This window comes from Eulemur rufifrons, chromosome 6 (genome assembly GCF_041146395.1).
Source record: "Eulemur rufifrons isolate Redbay chromosome 6, OSU_ERuf_1, whole genome shotgun sequence".
Taxonomy (NCBI): domain Eukaryota; kingdom Metazoa; phylum Chordata; class Mammalia; order Primates; family Lemuridae; genus Eulemur; species Eulemur rufifrons.
In genome coordinates, this window is record NC_090988.1 from 100,773,089 (window position 1) to 100,785,770 (window position 12,682).

General features: G+C 52.4%; 1 protein-coding gene across 1 annotated transcript; it reads left to right on the plus strand.

Annotated features, from left to right (window-relative positions):
• The first annotated feature begins 2,631 nt into the window (after nt 1-2,631).
• On the plus strand, nt 2,632-12,108 carry C6H11orf24 (chromosome 6 C11orf24 homolog). The gene is made up of 4 exons (XM_069470298.1): nt 2,632-2,740; nt 6,238-6,430; nt 9,821-9,993; nt 10,714-12,108. Exons 3-4 carry the CDS (start codon nt 9,918-9,920, stop codon nt 11,823-11,825), a joined length of 1,188 nt encoding a protein of 395 aa, XP_069326399.1. The 5' UTR covers nt 2,632-2,740; nt 6,238-6,430; nt 9,821-9,917; the 3' UTR covers nt 11,826-12,108.
• The last annotated feature ends 574 nt before the right edge of the window (nt 12,109-12,682 follow it).

The following is a 12,682-nucleotide window of genomic DNA, read 5'->3' on the forward strand; positions in this document are numbered from 1 at the left end:
TTGCTAGCTAAAATTTATTTCTAACCCCCAAACCAATACCTGTCACACTTCTGAGGTCATTCAAGGCGTGTGCATGCATGTGCACAGAATGGGAAATTTTGAGTCACCAGTGTGCATGTTCCCACATGAGATCCAGCAAGCTGACACTCCCTCTGCCCTCTTGTTTCAATTGTGCCCTTCTCTGGGTCTATTTAATGCCATGTTTTTCAAATTTTTGTGCTTTTTGTTGGTGATCTTGTCATTTAAAATGGCCCCCGCGCCTAACGCCAAAGTGCTGTCTAGCGTTCTAGTTTTCCTGAGCGCAAAAGGCTGTGCTGTGCCTTAGGGAGAAAATACATGTGTTCGATAAGCTTTGTTTAGGCATAAGTTACAGTGCTGGGCCATGGGTTCAATGTTGATGAATCCATAATACACATTAAATAAGATGTCTAAAAAGAAACACAAAAACTAGGTTATGTATTGATCGACTGATAAAAATGTTGTAGCCAGAGGCTCACAGGAACCTAATCCTGTATTTTCCCCAGGAGCGGTATTTCCTAAGTCAGCGTACTTGACAACCTTATTAAACATTACTACTGCAAATACCAAAATCAACTGTATGGCGAAACTGAGGCACAGTCTAAACCTCTTGTTTGTTGTCACTCAGTGAAAAAAATGAAGGAGTCAGGATTTGAAGCCAGGCAGTGTTACTCCAGAGCCCTAACTTTCTAATGTGGCATCCACTGAGACTGAGGACTTATATTCAAATAACGTTAATTCAACAACTAAGAGGACTGAGCCCTGAGTTTATTTAGCTACTTGTGCACAGAAAGCACATGAAACGATCTGTGCCCTGAGACAAAAACTGGAGGATTTAAGTGTATCTTTCTCTATGTACGTTATCCACGGCCATCAGAAGCCGCTGGCCTGCCCTGCTTTACTCTTCCGAATACTCTACAGAAGCAGCTATGCAGTTCCCAGAGCTGTGCCCTCAACGAACACTTGCCTCCAATCCACCACCGACCGGCAGTAGGTCCCCATATGAGAATGAGTCTCCTCCTATGTCACATTGTCCCTGCCAGATATTTCTGATGTTGTCTGAAACCCATTTTCTAGTAACACTCTAGAGTGGGGATCAGCAAACATTTTCTATAAAGGGCCAGAGAGGAAATATTTTAGGCCTTGTGAGCCATACAGGCTCTGCTGCAAAGACTCAACTCTGCCCTTTTATGGAAAAAGCAGCCACATTTAAAATAAAAGAAAAAGCAGCCACAGACAATACCTAGTGAAGAGGCAAGACTGTGTTCCAACAAAACTTTATTTGCAAAAGCAGATGGTGAGCCAGCTGCCTCTGCTCTAGAGAGGAGGGGCTATGTTTTATCTTTGTAATTTCAGCCTCAGCAGTAAAAATTGTCCCCATTTTGCCAAAGAGGAAATGAAAACACAGAGTTATAAACGTTGAGTTTTGAGGTGGGCAAACAGAAGTACAGTTAGTTGGCCGTTTGGGTATATTTTCACTTCTGAAGTGAGCATGGATACTGCACTTCTCATGTTAGAGCTAACTGGAAAAATTAAAGCAAACACAAAGCAAAAGGATCTTGTCTTCACATACCCTCCGAGCTGGCCTGGGTCTCAGCAAACCCATGTCTTTGCAGGTTAAGTTCCACACAACATGAAACTGCGAGGTTGAAGTGGAGACAGCGGTGGTGACATTCTAAATTGAATTTCAGGTGCTCCTAGAGCTCGGAGATGGATAGTTGAGCCTGTCTTTGCACACTCTCAGCTTTCTGTGTCTGGTTTATTTTCCTAGCCCAAGACCCAAAGCAGGTTATAAAACTGGAAATAAAGCCTTTTTGGTTTACTCCTGTGAGATCATCCTTGACAGGCAGGTTTTGGTTTGGACTTGGGGATGCCGGAGGGTCTTACACAGACTGGGATTCAGTCACACAACTAGTAACTTGCAAGACCTTTTTCTAACTAAATTCAAGTCCCACACTCTTTCCTCTCCACTCCGTTTTGCCCCACTGTTACCTCACGTCTAACAGTTACAAAGCACTTCGCCCAAGTCTGGGGGCGAAGCTCCTTCCTCCATGGCGCTACTGCAGAATTAAGTCAGCGGTCCTGCAGGGAAAGTGCTTAGGACGGGCCTGGCACACTGTAGGTGCACAAGCCGTTAGCTGCCACCCTACCATGACTCCTAGGACACCCGGAGCCTCCCGCAGTGGCTGGACACAAGAAGAGGAGGAAGCGCAGGAATGTAGCAGGAGGCTCGGGCAGAAGGTCTTACGAGGCATTTGGAGGTCACCCCTCATGCTCGGCACCCTGCGCACCGTCGAGGTGCGTCTGAGCGCGACCTGCCCACCCCGGGACCCCCAAACACCCGCTAGCACAGCAGGACGGCTGAGCCCCCGAACGCCCTCTCGGGCCGCAGACCTGCCGAAAATAGCTCTTTCCGGCCACGCGCTAGGCGTAGCCCCAGCCGGCCCGGGGAGGCGGGGTCTAAGTGCAGCCACGCCCCTCGCTTCCGGCTCACATCCGGCTGCGCCGGGCACCACCAAGGCCGCTCCGGGTCCCAGCCAGGCCGCCCCGCCCCGGGCCCTCCCTACGTGACGTCACTTCCGGGCGGCCTGGGCGGGGCCCCGGCAGGGCGCGCTGCCCTGAGCTGTCTTGGCTGCCCTGCTGGCCACGTCCCTGCACCGGGGTGCGGGCGCTTCCCAGCTGTCCGAGGGCCGCCGGGCCGCCGCAGGCCTGCCGCGCCTGGGTAAGGGGCTCGCGCTGCTGTCTGGGGAGTTGCTGTCAGGGGTCCGTGAACCGGCTTGGAACTGAGAGAGGGAGGTGGGGAGCAGGAGAAAGGTTGAATGGGGGCACGACGGGCAGGAGGGTGAATGGGTGCGAGAGGAGGCAGGAGGAGAGGGACAAGAGAAACGACGGATGGGGGCATAGAGTGAGTGCAAGACGAGGAGAATGAAGGTGAGGAATAGGGGGAGAGAGGAAGGAACAGGAGTCAATTGGGGGCCGAGCATGGATGAGGCCGCAGAGGCAGGAGGAGGGAGGAAGGCTGAAGGGGATCCCACGCTGGAGAAGAGGAGGGCAGGTTGTTCCAGTTTGGGAGCAGAGTGGGGACACTCCGGGGGGCGAACTAAAAGGTCTTTCCCGGGCAAATCCAGGACCAGATTGTGCCCCAGGAAGTGTTGCCCTCAGAGAAAGAGTTGCCCTGTGAGTGACCCAGGCCTACGCCCCAGACAATCTCTACCTGGTAGGGTGTTGGGCATTTTTTGGGATTTTCTCCCCTGCTCATCTATCCACCTGCCTACCTCGCCAACGTGAGTCCCTAAGTAGTCTCCCATGTGGCAGCTTAGGGTGTGCATTTAACCTTAGGCTGATATATAAGGAATCAGCATCCATGAGGTTTGCAACAAGAAATAAACATTGTGCTTCGAAATTTGAATTTAACAACTTGCAAATCCCTCTGCCCCCAGGAAGCATTTCTAAAATTTCAATAAAATCAGCGAGGAGAGTATTTAAAGTACAAATTTTCCATTTATACACTGGACCTGCCAGATGGACAAAGGGAATATCAAATCTACCCACATTGCTAGCAAAAACTAGGCCTTAGCATTCAGCTGTGACACCAAAACTTCCAGAAACCTGGAAGCAAGCAGTATAATTAAGATGATATCCAGTGTTCCAGGTTCTCATCTGCCACGGAGTCACATCCTTTGGACTACAGGACAATGTCTATATACACAAAACCATAAGTCTGTGTTCCTTGGGCTTCCACTACCAAAGTTCAGCCAGGTGACGTGTCAGGATTAGGTGTCTGCAGTTTGCCCTGTATTTGTTTTGCAATCCCTACTCCTTGGTATGTATAGCTTCCCCCTTTGGAGTAGGGACTGGGGCCACGCTGCTGCTGCCAAGTAAGTCTTAATAGCACGATGGAGGGTGGGGTGACGTTTACAGTCCTTTACCGCACCTGAAGATTACTTGGGTTGGATCTTTGGAACCTCTCTGTGCCACAAAAAAAAAAAAAAAAAGAAGCTATTTGGAGTCTAATTTCATGTAACTTGAAATTATACAACACCCTGTATATAACAAACAGGTTCATAAAAGAATTAAAAATCAAGCCAAGGTTGGAAAACAAGAAATCAGAGACAAGGTGTGGGGAGGCATCTCAATGATATGGACCAGAAAAGGATAAGAAAGTTGATGTCCAGGGGCACAATCTGGGGGTGCCTTTCTCATGGAGCATCACGTGGCTCAAGGGGGTGTCCTGCTGCTCCTTCCTTGCAGAGCCTATGGGGAGCTGATCCCTGAAGAAGGGAACTCCCAGCAACCAGCCCAAGCTCCCATCTTTCCATCTGCCCTGGTCTCCTAACTTAATTCTTTCTCACTTATTCCCTTCCTGCCCCAGGGTGCTCTATCCTTTCCATCTCCTGTGGTCAGAGAGCTCAGCTTTACACAGCCTGCCTGTGCCAGATGATGCTGAGAATAGCGGGGCAGCTCCTAAGGGCCAGGCTCTGCTTTCAGGCTCACTGAAGCCCTCTCAGGGGAAACTATCATTTTAAGTCTTGTTAATGGTTTGTCCATCATGAGTCAACTTATAAAGATTATCACAGGGGCCCGACTGTGATCTTGACATTGAGAATATTCTTTTGGAAAGTGGAGGCAGGACCATTCCAGAGAGGTGAAGTCATGGTACAGCAAAGGCCTGTTCTTGACTCCGCGCAGCGGCAATTCCTGTTCCATGGGAGGGACCTCAGCCCACTGGCCGGGAGGGAGTAAGCAGTGATGGTATTCAGCAGCTTTCCTGAGACAGCCTTGTGGGGATGCTCCGTGTATGCGCACTTGTGTGATTTCGCACATGCGTGTGTCTGCGTGTGTGCTTGTGTGACTGCACACATGCAGTGTGTGCATGCGCAGCTGTGTGTATGCACGAGTGTGACTTCATGCTCGCGTGTGTGTGACTGAATGTATGCGTGCGTGGCTGTGTGTGCACTCGTGGGCGATTGTGTTGGGGAGCAGGCCCCCGGTGGTCCTCGTCATCACCGCCCACTGATACCTGCCCACTATAGGAGGGGATCAGCTATAAGCTCATCTGACTGTCCTCTGGAGTTTATGTTAAATACTCATCGATGGAGGATTTTTTGTGCCGGTTAACATCTTTGCATTGCAGCTGTACTGCATTCCTCTAAAGTTTTGGTTGGCTCCTAGAAAAATACACCTCCTGATAAGTAAGTCATGTAGTTTCTCTAAATTATTAAAATCTACATGTGAAACTGCATCAGTTGGGATATCCCTGTGCCTTTCTGCCTAGCAGCTCAAAGTATTTGAAGAAAATCAGAGTGGTTTCTTTTTTAATTTACTTTTTTTTTTTTTGGAGACAGAGTCTCGCTCTGTAGCCCTGGGTAGAGTGCAGTGGCGTGATCATAGCTCACCACAACCTCAAACTCCTGGGTTCAAGCAATCCTCCTGTCTCCGCTGAAGCCTCCAAAGTACCTGGGGCTGCAGGCAAGCACTACAACACCCAGCTAATTTTTCTATTTTTTAGCAAAGGGATTTTGCTCTTGCTCATGCTGGTCTCAAACTCCTGAGCTCAAGTGATCCTCCCGCCTCAGCCTGGGTTCACAGGTGTGAGCCACTGTGCCAGGTCCAGAGTATTTTTCTTTAATTGGAGCCTTTCAAAAATGTTTTGTGAAAGTGATACATGCTTGTAAAAAAAAAAAAAGGAAAAAGTGGAAGATGAAAATCACAGGTAAATCCATTTCTCAGGGATATTATCAATGTTCTAGTACAAATCTTTCTAGACCCTTTAATATATATCTATTTAAACAAAAATAGGATCATGGTGCACATACTATTGTGGAACCTGCTTATTTCGCTTAGTGACGCATGTTATGCATCTTCCCATGTTGATAAATAGAGGTTTGTATGTTTTTTAACAGCAGCCATAGTGTTTTATATAAGAACGGGACCAAACAGAACTATTCCAGTTTTTTACTATTGTAAATGCTGTGATGAGTATCTTTGTAGATCTCCACCTTTGGACATCTGTCCAAGTGCTTCCGTGGAAGAAACTCCTGCAGTAGAAATTGCTACATCAGAAGTTCTGACATTGAAAGCTTTGATACAAGTTGTCATTTTCGCAGTATACTGAATGATCTGTTGAAGGTGGCTATTTTGGTGCCTCCCTCCCCACTGGATTCTGCCCCTCCCCCCACCGGCTTTCCTAAGGAGTGTTGACTCTTTTTCAAACCCTAGATGTGTCTGTTATGAGAGTGGAGCATCTGCCTTTGTCTCACATGTGCCGCAAAACATGCCGTGGCCTGGGAGTGCTCCACCTCACCGCTCTCACCTGCAAAGCCAGACCTCGCCCGGTCACGTGGTGCCAAGCCCACAGCGCTCCACCGAGGAAGTGGCCCAGCTGGGAGCACACCCTGAGCAGCCGCCTCTGGTGAGTATCCCAGGCCCTGCAGACTGGGCCTGCCTGTTCCATGATGGGACAGCGAGCCCAGAGAGGGCCCCGAGGGGGCTTTGCAGGGTCAGCAGGGGGTGGCAGCAAAAGAGAGACAGACAGCCTTTCAGTAAGCAAGGGGCCCCTGGCTGTGGCCCTGCACTCTCAGCGGTCCTCCCTTCTGAGGTAGGTGGGTCAGACATGAGGGAACAGGGACCATGCAGTTCTCTATGGCCCTCTTCTGCTTCTGTGACACAAATGCAAGTTACCACCAATGGTTCTCTCTCAGCCTTGCGTGGTCATGCTGGGGCACTCACAGGAGTCTGCTCTGTGTGTGTGGGAGGCTGCAGCTCACTGACGCGGGGCAATGGAGAAGACCCACCCTTAGCAGACGACCAACAAGAGGCTGCCCCCACCCCAGGAATGAGTCTGCCTTGTCTGTTTCAGGGTGAGGAACTGGACAGGAAGGAGGAGACCCATTCAGTTCATGGCATCAGCTCCTGCCTACCTTAGCTGAAGCACAACCCTAAGGTTGGCTGCAGCGCTAGAGCAGAGGTTGGCAAACTACAGCCCATGGGCCAGGTCCCACCTGCTGCATGTTTTGTGTAAATAAAGTTTTATTGAGACTCAGCCATGCCTACCATTTACATATAGTCCAGGGCTGCTCTTGCTTTACAATGGCAGAATTGAGTACCTGAGACACAGACCGTATGACCCACAAAGTCTGAAATATTTGCTATTTGGCCCTTTTTAGAAAAAGTTTGCTGACCCCTGCCCTAGAGATTTGTAGTGCGGGGCAGCAAAAGGCCATAGGCCTGGGGCGTGTTCAAGGGGCCAAGACCTTCCTTGCCCATGGGAAACCCTGGTCCCATCATCTGACCTTGGACTCACCTTCAAATCCAGGGCTCAGGCCTGGGGAGCGTCCCGGGCCCAGTGGTGGGAGCATTTTACGTGCATTCCGTAGATGTGACCGGCCAAGGGGCCGCTTCAGTGCAGGTGTTTACCAGAAGCCCAGCTGCATCGCTCTGGCTAACAGAGGATTGTGCATCCTTTGTGCCCGAAACCGTCCAGGCTCAATTCTTCCCTGTCATAAGATTGGTCTGTTTCTTCTCTCCCCACCCCACCCCCACTTTTTTCTGTCAGAACAAAGAATGCTTTTTGCGCTCTAGAAAACAAATGCAAATCTGTGGTTTATAAGGCTGAGTCATTTTCTAAACCTGTGATACATCAGGAGCCCTGACAGACCACTTTGCAGAGAGAGCACAATTTGAAGCTAGAAAAAACCGAGTGATCCTTGGAAAGGGATCAGAAGTGTCATGGAATGTACTAGCCTTCCAGAAGAGTGTGCTCAGAGGAAGCTTTCCAGTTATGGGGCCACTTTACAGCAGCCCCCACTGATTACAGGAGGCAGAACCCCAACACCCCTTATGTCGCACGGGAGCTGCTTCTGTGTGGCTGGAAGTGCTTGCTGGGTGGGCTGGTGGCTCAGTCCGGTGCTGTGCTGGGTGCCTGCCTGCATAACCCCGGTTCACCCTCACGCGGCTGCGGGAGGCTCAGGCGGTTCTGTGACTTGCCTGGGTCACTTGGTTAGAACTCAGGCAGATGCCGTTGGCCGCTGCGGGTCCTGCCTGCCCCACTTCCCTGTCACTGTGGCTTCTTCAAGGGAGTGACAGTGGATGCTGGAGGAGCTAAGAGGCTGCTCCAGCGAGTCACACACAAGCGGTCCCAGTCCCTGAGTGACGAGTGGGTAGCTGCCCCAGCGCCCCCACCCCCAGTCCACCTGCAGCCACGGGGCCTGGGCTCTCACTTTGCTATGGGCTGCTAAGTGCTGATTGCCTTGTGACCATTTCCTTTTATCATTATTATTATTTTGCTTTAAAAAAAACAATTTTTCTAACAATGCACTAAGGCCTCCACATCACCTCTGCGGAGCATTAGAATGAAGAGGGCTTTGCTTTCCAAGCGAGTGAGAGGGCTGTGGGGACCGCTACGGTCTCTGAAGTGGAGAAGTCACTCATTCACTCACCCATTCGTTCATTCAGTGACACCCTCTGTGTCAGGTGCCTGGATCGTGGCCCCTGCTGCCCCTCGTTGGCGGCCCTGCTACTGCTCTTGCTAAAAGCACCTTCCTGCTTTTGCCATACCCTTGTCTAAGGCTCTGCAGGGGCTCCTGTCTCCCTGCTGTGAAATCCAAACTTCCATGGGGCTCGTGGGACCTCCCAGGACCTCCCTCCTCTCTCCAGCCTAATCCCTGTCTCACCACTCCCCTCTGGCCTCTGACCCTGCTGTGGTCATCTGCTGCTCTCTAGCCACTTGTCCCCCCACACCAGGTGGGTCCCCATCTAGCTTTCAGAATGTGGCCCAGGTGTCACGTTCTCAGGAAACCTTGCCTGGCATGCCCACCACCGCCACTGGCTGAGTTCAGGGTCCCTATGGCACCCTGTCCTCTGCCACCCTCAGGATCTCTGCCCAGAAGACCAGCCCACCTCCCTCTTCAAGGCCTGCCCAGATGCTGTTTCCTCCTTGCTCCCGGCTCCGAGTCACACCCCTGCTCAGCACTTGTGCCAGCCTGTAACAACCTCTGTCCTGTGCCTCCCGCTGGATTGCACGTCCCCTGGAGGGGGGGTTGTGTGTTTTTCATCTTTTTGTCCTAAGTGCAGTACCTGGCACATGAGTAGGCACTCAGTAAATATTGGATGGTTGAATGGATGGATGAATGGATGGATGGATGGATGGATTAAGGATGGATGAGTGGATGGATGAATAGGTGGATAAGTGGATGGATGGATGGATGGATGAATGGATGAGTGGGTAGATAGATAGATTGAAGGATTGATTTAAGGATGGATGAGTAGATGGACTTATGGATGGATGGGTAGATGGATGAGTGGATAAATGGATGGATGGATGGATGGCTGGCTGGCTGGCTGGCTAAGTAGTGTCTCCCATGTGAAAGGCGTGGTCATCTCACAGGGTGCACACAGGTGCATTAGGCTTGACTTGTGCTCTGCAGACGGTGGGACAGGTTGAGGAGGAAGACTCTGTCAGTCTTTGTGATAAGAAGGCTTTAGCCCTATGAACATGGCCAAGTCTTGGCCCTCTCTCCTCTTCTAAATGCTAAACGTCAAGATGGGAGAGTGGGAACTTGTGGAGGTTGAGACTCATGGTGAAATCGAGTCAGAAGTGCATCACATGCAAGGCACGGGGCAGGTCGTTATTCCCACCACGGCTGAGACGTGTTGTGCTCTCCCTGGGCACCAAGGCCTGGTCTGAGCACTTGGCTTGATTTGCACCTGGGACCCTGCAGAGCCCTCCACAGCAGGTGCAAGGCTGAGCCTGGGCTGCAGGCCAGGCTGTTTGTTGCTGACCAGTGTCCTTTCTTGACCACAGAGTCCTTGGCCAAGCAGAAGGGAACCATTAACAGCCTGATGAGCCACTGGCTGGGAGCCTCGGGGACCACCAGCCTCACTCCCAGCTTACCCGCAAGATGTGGACAGCCCTTGTGCTCGTTTGGATTTCCTCCTTGTCCTTATCTGAAAGCCAAGGGGCATCTAATGATCTACGTAAGTGAGAAAGCTGTGTGACTGCTGGACAGGCCCACAGTGGCCACAAAGCACCCTGAGCCCATGAGAGAAGTGTCTGCAAACGCAGGCCAGCGAGTCAGGAGCCCCGGCCCGCTCCGGGGCTGGGCTGGGAAGGGGTGCCGGACGATCCTCTCTGGGGCTCTCATCGGGAGGGAGCCCCAGCAGGACCAGGTGGCTGAGCCCCGAAAAGTTCACTTGCTTGGCTGCGCGATTTCATGTCTCCTGTAAATGATCTTCACTGGCGAGTTCAGTCATTCAAACGTCAAATACGTAACTGTGCTCCTACCTTGTGCCAGGCACAGTTCATCTTCAAGGACTCCTGAGTGAACACCTCCACAAAGCCAAGAATTTTTCTACTTTGTGAACCCGGGTGTGTGTTTAATAGGGTTTTTGTATGGCGAGTCACACCTGTCATGTGAGATTTCCACTCTGATGTTTTGGGAATTGGATCAAATCTTAAGCCTTCAATGGGCCGGGGGTTCAGGAGGGCAAAGGAGTTTTAAAATGCAAGTGCGGAGGCTGCACGTCCGGTGCTGCGGGGAGAAGGGAGGGCAACGTGTTCACACGGCACGTCGCCTCCCCGACCCCGCCGGGCGGAGGAAACGGGGCACAGCAAGGCTGGCCCGCAGGGGCGGAGCGGAGAGGTCTCTGAGTAATCCACGTGTGCACGTTTGAAACTGTGTCTCTTTCTCTCCCTAGCCCCTAACACGATGTGGAATAAAGTCGTCAAGAATGATACGTCTGTGGAAACAGGTGATAATAAAACACTTGAGAAAATAACCACAGTGACAACTTCTCCTGTCACGTTGACCAAAGGGACTTCAGGAGCCAATCTCACATCTACTGGCATCATAATGGAGGGAACAGTCAGGACGGACACGGGCTCTCCAGCCACTGCAGGAGGCACGACTGGTGGTGCGGCCTCCGGCGCTCCCCTGGCGTCTGCGCCGCCCGTCCCCACGTCCCCACTGCGGACGCCGTCCGCTACCACTGCTGGGCCCCCACTGCTCAGCACGCCCCGTGCACAAGTGCCAAGTAGCACGCTGGCAAGAACAGCCACGCCGACTACGTCGGGCCCGCATGCTCAGACTGCTGCCGTGACCACAGCAAACGTGAGCAGTTCCACAAGCACGCACGGCCCTTCCGAGCCCACACCCGAGAGCTCCACGGCAAGGCCTGCAACTCCCACTGGTCCCCAAGCACAAGGGCCCACTGTCCAGACGTCCCAGGACTGGCCTGTGGTTAAGACAAGTAGGTCCACACCTGCCCCCTCCAGTGTGACTGCAGAGTCTACCAACACCCCTTCGATGGCTTCGGTGTCCTCAACAGCGGTGACCACCACCAAGGCACAAGCCGAGGAGCCAGCTGCCAGCACAGTGCCAGCGCCTCACTCCAGCCCAACCCCCAGGGCAGAGGCCACATCCCCCATGACACAGCGAAGCCCTACACCATCTACACAGGGGGCCGATGGGCCAGGCTCGCCCCAGACACCTGAGGAGGTGGAGACCAAAGCCACTCCTGGTACTATGTCCACAGGACCAACACCCAGGAGCTCAGGAGACCCGAAGATGCCAGCCACAGACTCATGCCAGCTCAGCACCCAGGGCCAGTACCTGCTGGTGACCACTGAGCCCCTGACCCTGTCCTTGGAGGACAAAACTTCTCTCCTGGTGGTGCTCTTACTCGGGGTGACACTCTTCATCACAGTCTTGGTTTTGTTTGCCCTGCAAGCCTACGAGAGCTACAAGAAGAAGGACTACACCCAGGTGGACTATTTAATCAACGGCATGTACGCGGACTCAGAAATGTGAGCGTGGTGGGCTGGCTGGAAGGCCGGGCCCTTCCTCGTCCTTTCATTTTGCCTCTCAGACCAAACCAAGTGCTTCCAAAATTCTTTTGGTGCAATTTAGGAGACATGCCAGACGCTTAAACACATTTAACTGCTGTCAGATTAATTCCATGATCACTAAAGAGTTGCTGCTTTTTGCATATTTATTTTTGTAAACAATCGTGTGTACAGGAACAGCCAGTGAGTCTGCCCCGGGGTGGGGTGGGCAGGCCCGGTGCCCCTGGCACGTGGCGTCCTGACGGGAATTAAAGCAATGACTGTGTCTGTGTTTGTGTCAGTGCGTCCTGCCCACAGTCACTCAGGGTGGGGCCTTTGTGAGATGAGTATGACGGGGTTGGTTTTACAAAGCCCTGGAGGTCTGCTGTGTCCTTGCCACTTTCTTGGGCTTCTCTCTCACACCCATGCCTGCCCTGGGTGCACAGCAGGAGGCCCCAGCCAAGGTCTTCAGTCCTCCCTTTCTGACACGTTCAGTGGGGAGCGCCCTGGAGCCTGGTTTGGGTGTGAACGAGCCGAATCCAACCCGTAACCCACATGCGGAGCCAGGTCAGCCTGGACCTGCTGGGCCGGAATCTCAGTGAGTGACCCCACACAGCTCCCCGGGTGGCAGGACCATTACTACAGCTGGAGAGGCCAAGGACCTTGTCCCCAGTCACGTTGGGCCCTGGGGACAGGCCTGGGATTCGATGCAGGACTGTTCCCCAGGACAGTTGCCCAGGCTCCAGGCCCCGCGCCCGCCGCCGTCAGAGCCAGAACCTGCTATGTGCTTGTCATGCACCAGCCACTGTCCCAATGCTGAATGCATGTACCTCCTGTGGCCGT